The sequence below is a fragment of the Cyprinus carpio genome, chromosome A8 (genome assembly GCF_018340385.1).
Source record: "Cyprinus carpio isolate SPL01 chromosome A8, ASM1834038v1, whole genome shotgun sequence".
In the NCBI taxonomy this organism is placed as follows: Eukaryota; Metazoa; Chordata; class Actinopteri; order Cypriniformes; family Cyprinidae; genus Cyprinus; species Cyprinus carpio.
The window spans coordinates 2,038,038-2,044,570 of record NC_056579.1 but is presented as its reverse complement, the minus strand read 5'-3'; the positions used below and the strand labels follow the sequence as shown (position 1 = coordinate 2,044,570).

At 47.9% G+C, this 6,533-nt stretch overlaps 1 protein-coding gene across 1 annotated transcript; it reads left to right on the top strand.

The window, feature by feature from the left end:
• Nucleotides 1-2,839: 2,839 nt before the first annotated feature.
• On the top strand, nucleotides 2,840-5,966 carry LOC109069737 (fibroin heavy chain-like). The gene is made up of 6 exons (XM_042761570.1): nucleotides 2,840-3,054; nucleotides 3,205-3,328; nucleotides 3,565-3,572; nucleotides 3,639-3,920; nucleotides 4,630-5,139; nucleotides 5,242-5,966. The coding sequence occupies exons 1-6, from the start codon at nucleotides 2,973-2,975 to the stop codon at nucleotides 5,793-5,795; spliced, it is 1,560 nt and encodes a 519-aa protein (XP_042617504.1). The 5' UTR covers nucleotides 2,840-2,972; the 3' UTR covers nucleotides 5,796-5,966.
• The last annotated feature ends 567 nt before the right edge of the window (nucleotides 5,967-6,533 follow it).

Genomic DNA, 6,533 nt, shown 5'->3' with positions numbered 1-6,533 from the left:
CTCATTCTGTAATAGTTCTGTATACTCCTCCAATGTACTTTCCCTTCCTCTTTTTCCCTTTCACTAATATTGTTTGAGTTATGAATTTTAATTTTAAATTTTAAACCAGCATTTCTGCTTTCTCCTCATCTCTTATTGCTGTTGTTTCTCCTTCCCTTAATATTGGATACCCAAATTCTCTTTTTATCCCATTCATTCTTTTTATCATTCCCCATACTTTACCAATTTCTATTTCCCTTCCCACTGTGTTACAAAATTTCCTCCAAAAATCCTTCTTTGTATTTTTTTATGATTCTCCTTACATTTGCTTGCCTCCTTTTATATTCAATAAAATTCTGAAAACTGTGATTCTTTTTTAGCATTTTAAAAGCTTTATTTCTAGATTTAATTGCTTTATCACATTCATTTGTCCACCATGGTACAATCTTCTTCTTTTTTATACCCCCTTTCTTCAGTATAGTCTGACTTGCCGCTAATAATATCGCATTACAAATAGAATTATTAACATTAACAACACTTTCTTCAATATCAATTTTTTCCATTTCTTGCTCACTAATATACCTAAAAGACTCCCAATCAGCATTTTCAAAAAACCATTTCTCCACTCCTCCTGTATTACCTTCTTCTATACTTAAATTAACTTCCACTACTATAGGATAATGATCACTTCCTATAGTCATTTCTCTATTTACATCCCATAAGCATACCCCCGCAAGTGAATTTTATACAAGTGTAAGATCAATAGCTGATTCTGTGCCCGTTCTGACATTAATCCTTGTACCCCTTCCATCATTTAAACATACTAGGTCTTTAATCTCCATTAACTCTTCAATCACTGTTCCATTCCCATCATTGCAATTATCCCATAAAGTGCTATGGGCATTAAAATTTCCACAGCATATAATTTTTCCTTCTAAATGTACAGTAAGTTCATCCATTAACTCTAGTGATAATCTTTTACATGGATTATAAAAATTTATAATTTTAACATTTCCTTCTTTACTCAAAACTTCTAATACTATAAATTCCAACTCATTACCTTTCTCAATAACCCTATATTGTATTCCATTTTTAACAAATATTATACACCCTCCCCCAATATCCTCCTCTCTATCTCTGCGTATACCATCATACCCTTTAATACTAAAATCTAATACTGGCTTAAGCCATGTTTCCTGGATACATATGATTTCTGGTTTCTTTCTAAGCCCTTTTATAAATCCTTTAAACTCCTGACCATTAGCTAACAAACTTCTTGCATTCCATTGTACAATATTCAAGTCGACTTATCACTTGCGCCTCCTGTCTTTCCACCATCTTCCAGTCTTTTTTATATTTTCCCAATATATATTATCTATACCCAAAAACCTTTCAGCTCCTTTCACAATTATTTTAATTTTCTCTGTTTTTTGTTTAACTTGATCTGTACAATTAATTACATAAGCAATGAACAAAATCAACTTATCCACTGTCAGTGCTGTGCTGCTTTCCTCTGCTTGACCAACCTCTTGTCTCAAGTTATTTTCCATTGTATTGTTTTCCTCTGCTTGTACCAACCTCATGTCTCATGATATGTTTAACAGTATCATCACTTCTCCTTTGCTCTTGAACCTTCTTCACTGCCTCTGAGTAACTTATGTTGTTTTCACCGCTTTCACTTTTTCAATTTCCACTGCTCTCTTCCTTACATCACATCCACTGTATCACACCCTACATTGCCCACCACAATTACAGCAATCATCCATAACACCATATCCACAACATCCAAAACTATGCTCACCTCCACACTCGGGACATCGTTGTTTTCCTTTGCACACCGCTGCTATATGTCCATATCTCTGACATCTATAACAGCGGAATGGGGGAGGAATATATGGCCTCACTACGAAACTCATATATCCTATTTTAACTCTTTCCGGAAGCACTGAATCCTGAAACTCCAAAAGAACTGACAAACTATCAATCCTTTCCCCATTCATTGTTTTTTGCAAACTTTTTATTCTACTCACTTCCCCTCCAGAAATACTTCGACTGAGTTTTTCTAGATCTTCTTCGATTGGAATGCCTGTTATCACTCCCTGTTTCATTTTTCTCTCACCCAAAATCTTTCTTTCATTCACTATTTTCTTGCACATATTGTCAATTTTTAACGCTTTGTTTTTTTTGTTCTTCTGTTTTACAAATTATCAGCAGACTTCCGTCTCTCAAAATTTTAGCCATATCCACTTCTCCTAACTTTTTCTTCAACTCTTTAGACAATGCCATTGGACTAAGATTAACATGCTCATCTTCCTTTCTAAATGTAAGAATTATTTTAAATTCCTCTTTTACAATCTTTTTGCGAACAGCCCTATTATCCTCATCTGAACTGTTTCCTTCTAATCCCCGTTTACTGGATTGGCTTGCTACCAGATTCCCTTCATTTCGTCCTTTTTTCCTGTTTTTTTGACTTTTCCCACTCCCTACTAAATTCCAATCATCAAACTCCATATCTTCTTCATTAACTTTCTCAAAATTCATCTCAATCCAGTCACAAACCAGTTTATGCCAACCGCCTTAAACTCCGAAAAAGTCGTCCCGCGTCCAACCCATGAGGCTCCTACTGTCGCCTTGTTTTAATGCTGACTTTCACATCCCGCCCGTTCCACAATCCTCTCGTAATTAGGCTACCTTATTTATTATGACATTGTTTGAACGCAGCATTCAGTTCATCCAACCCCAATCAAACACACCTGAACAAGCTAATCAAGGCCTTCCATTCAGATTACTAGAAAGCTACAGGCAGGTGAGTTTGATCAGGGTTGGAGTTGACCTGATCGTCTTGGGTCTTTAAAACCCCATTTTATAGTGGTGGATGTTGTAGGTACACGTTTATTCATTTTAGTTTTGTTTGCGTCGCTGTCTGCTTCTTCTGACACACCAATTCAGTGCATTTTTCAGTAGAGATCATTGTGAAATTGTAGGTCGGGAGGATGACAGCTCGAGTGCATTGCTCGTTGATTGCTGTTGTATTGTGTCTGTTCGGATACTTGAGCATAACAGACGCTACTCTAGGTGAGGATATCGGTTGACTTCATTACACAGCCTGAAAAGATGCAGAAATGAGTGATTCTCAGTCTTTGTGGGAATAGGTAGTAGGTTTTAAAACGCTTTTGATTTGAAGCAGATAAATATGTAATTTTTTTTTTTTTTTTTTTTATTAAGGTTCGAAATGCTTTGGGAAGCTGACGGACTTGCTGTCCCAACGAGGATGTTCTTCTGATAGAGACTGCTCTGGAGGACACAAATGTTCTCAATTTCACTGTGAGCCTGTTTCCAGTGAGTTTCCGTTTATAATGGATGCTGGGGTCCTCAAAACTTATTTTATCATTTTTTTTTTTTTTTTTTTGGTCAGTTGTTGATGACAAGTAGTGATAAATTTTGCCCTTTGTTCTTGTCTAAAGTAGGTTTGAATTCATCCCTTAATATAAGTCTTTAAACTCAGGATGGCTCTACAGAATAAACAGGAATAATACTTAGACTATAATTCACCCTGTAGGTATAACTTGCTATTCATGCTTTAAGTGTTTCTTGTTGTATATTGATGTGGCTTATCGTCTGTATGCACAAACTAAAGTTGACTATCTGTGTCCATGCAGTGAAGCCAGGTCAATGTCCTGACCCAAAGAACATTTCAGCAAACAGTGGAAGCTGTGTCCATGATGGCCAGTGTTCTGCCACACAGAAATGTTGCCCAACCACCAGTGGCCATGCATGCAGTGAACCAAGCGGCCAGGGCGTGGGCCAGGGAAGCGGCCAGGGCGTGGGCCAGGGAAGCGGCCAGGGCGTGGGCCAGGGAAGCGGCCAGGGCGTGGGCCAGGGAAGCGGCCAGGGCGTGGGCCAGGGAAGCGGCCAGGGCGTGGGCCAGGGAAGCGGCCAGGGCCAGGGCGTGGGCCAGGGAAGCGGCCAGGGCCAAGCGGCCAGGGCCAGGGAAGCGGCCAGGGCCAGGGCCAGGGCCAGGGAAGCGGCCAGGGCCAGGGAAGCGGCGCGGGCCAGGGGGAAGCGGCCAGGGCCAGGGCGTGGGCCAGGGAAGCGGCCAGGGCCAGGGCGTGGGCCAGGGAAGCGGCCAGGGCCAGGGCGTGGGCCAGGGAAGCGGCCAGGGCCAGGGAAGCGGCCAGGGCCAGGGCATGGGCCAGGGAAGCGGCCAGGGCATGGGCATGGGCCAGGGCAGCGGCCAGGGCATGGGCCAGGGCAGCGGCCAGGGCATGGGCCAGGGCATGGGCCAGGGCATGGGCCAGGGCCAGGGCATGGGCCAGGGCATGAGCCAGGCCAGGGGGGGCCAGGGCGTGGGCCAGGGCATGGGCCAGGGCCAGGGCCAGGGCGTGGGCCAGGGCGTGGGCCAGGGCCAGGGCGTGGGCCAGGGCATGGGCGTGGGCCAGGGCCAGGGCCAGGGCAAGGGCATGGGCCAGGGAAGCGGCCAGGGCCAGGGCATGGGCCAGGGCGTGGGCCAGGGCATGGGCCAGGGAAGCGGCCAGGGCGTGGGCGTAGGAAGCGGCCAGGGCCAGGGCATGGGCCAAGGAAGCGGCCAGGGCATGGGCCAGGGCATGGGCCAAGGAAGCGGCCAGGGCATGGGCCAGGGCATGGGCCAAGGAAGCGGCCAGGGCATGGGCCAGGGCATGGGCCAGGGCATGGGCCAAGGAAGCGGCCAGGGCATGGGCCAGGGCATGGGCCAGGGCATGGGCCAAGGAAGCGGCCAGGGCATGGGCCAGGGCATGGGCCAGGGCATGGGCCAGGGCATGGGCCAGGGCATGGGCATGGGCCAAGGGAGCGGCCAGGGCATGGGCCAAGGGAGCGGCCAGGGCCAGGGCATGGGCCAGGGCATGGGCCAGGGCATGGGCATGGGCCAAGGGAGCGGCCGGGGCATGGGCCAGGGCATGGGTCAAGGGAGCGGCCAGGGCATGGGCATGGGCCAGGGCATGGGTCAAGGGAGCGGCCAGGGCATGGGCATGGGCCAGGGCATGGGCCAAGGGAGCGGCCAGGGCATGGGTCAAGGCATGGGCCAGGGCATGGGTCAGGGCATGGGCCAGGGCATGGGCCAGGGCATGGGTCAGGGCCAGGGCATGGGCCAGGGCATGGGTCAGGGCATGGGCCAGGGCATGGGTCAGGGCATGGGCCAGGGCATGGGCCAGGGCATGGGTCAAGGGAGCGGCCAGGGCATGGGCCAGGGCATGGGCCAAGGGAGCGGCCAGGGCATGGGCCAAGGGAGCGGCCAGGGCATGGGCCAGGGCATGGGCATGGGTCAAGGGAGCGGCCAGGGCATGGGCATGGGTCAAGGGAGCGGCCAGGGCATGGGCCAAGGCATGGGTCAAGGAAGCGGCCAGGGCATGGGCATGGGTCAAGGAAGCGGCCAGGGCATGGGCCAGGGCATGGGTCAAGGGAGCGGCCAGGGCATGGGCATGGGTCAAGGGAGCGGCCAGGGCATGGGCATGGGTCAAGGGAGCGGCCAGGGCATGGGCATGGGTCAAGGAAGCGGCCAGGGCATGGGCATGGGCCAAGGAAGCGGCCAGGGCATGGGCATGGGCCAAGGAAGCGGCCAGGGCATGGGCATGGGCCAAGGAAGCGGCCAGGGCATGGGCATGGGCCAAGGAAGCGGCCAGGGCATGGGCATGGGCCAAGGAAGCGGCCAGGGCATGGGCATGGGCCAAGGAAGCGGCCAGGGCATGGGCATGGGCCAAGGAAGCGGCCAGGGCATGGGCATGGGCCAAGGAAGCGGCCAGGGTCAGGGCCAAGGAAGCGGTCAGGAAAGCAGTCGGTGATGTCATCAGGGAAACTGTGGTCTTTAATTCTTTCATAAGAATTTTGCATGGCACCTACTGGAAAGCTTTTCAATTCAGTGCTTTATTCATATGGCATTTTTCCCTTTTTGCTACTACAGTATAGAAATGTTCTCTTCCTCCTTCCCTCAAATAAAAAGAAAATTGCTTGAATTGAAGAGGTTTTTGTTATCATTTGGCTGTTTTCTCACAACTGGTTTCTGGCATCAGTGTTTGGTGTAGGTTCTTCTTCTTTCTGAGACCTGGACATTTAGAAGAGGATTAGCCAATTTTTGCACAAAATATACTACATTGTGCCATGGGGTCTCTTTAGTGTGTGTTTTTTTTTTTTTTTTTTTTTTTTTAAACCTGTTTGAGTACGATTTTAAAGTTGAGTTCTGTTTAAAATTTTCAATTTTTTTTTTTTTTTTTTTTTTTTTTTTTTTTTTTTAATACACAGGTAATGCCTGCCTTCGTAAATTTGATTGGCTATCTGTCATTTTGATGTTGACCAGCTCTGTTAGACTATTAATCAGCTTAGATGAGTCCTTTATTTGTCACCAGAGTTCAGTTAGTGTTATTATGCAGTTATTTCACTTTTTATTATTACAAGCCTATGAATGCCTGAGGTCAAGAATTCACGGATCTCATGCTGGGAACGGCAGTGTACTCAACTTCATGTAGAGCTGCACAGACTGACTGGCGGGAGTTGCAGCTTGGAGTTGGTGGTGGAATTAAAAG

What these genes read in the sequence shown, in the direction of transcription:
- LOC109069737 (XM_042761570.1), top strand. Translation starts at nt 2,973, where the DNA reads ATGACAGCTCGAGTGCATTGCTCGTTGATTGCTGTTGTATTGTGTCTG. An exon ending in CATAACAGACGCTACTCTAG is followed by an intron (nt 3,055 to 3,204) that starts GTGAGGATATCG and finishes TTTTTTATTAAG; the next exon opens with GTTCGAAATGCTTTGGGAAG. An exon ending in GGGCATGGGCCAGGGCATGG is followed by an intron (nt 5,140 to 5,241) that starts GTCAGGGCATGG and finishes GCATGGGCCAAG; the next exon opens with GGAGCGGCCAGGGCATGGGC.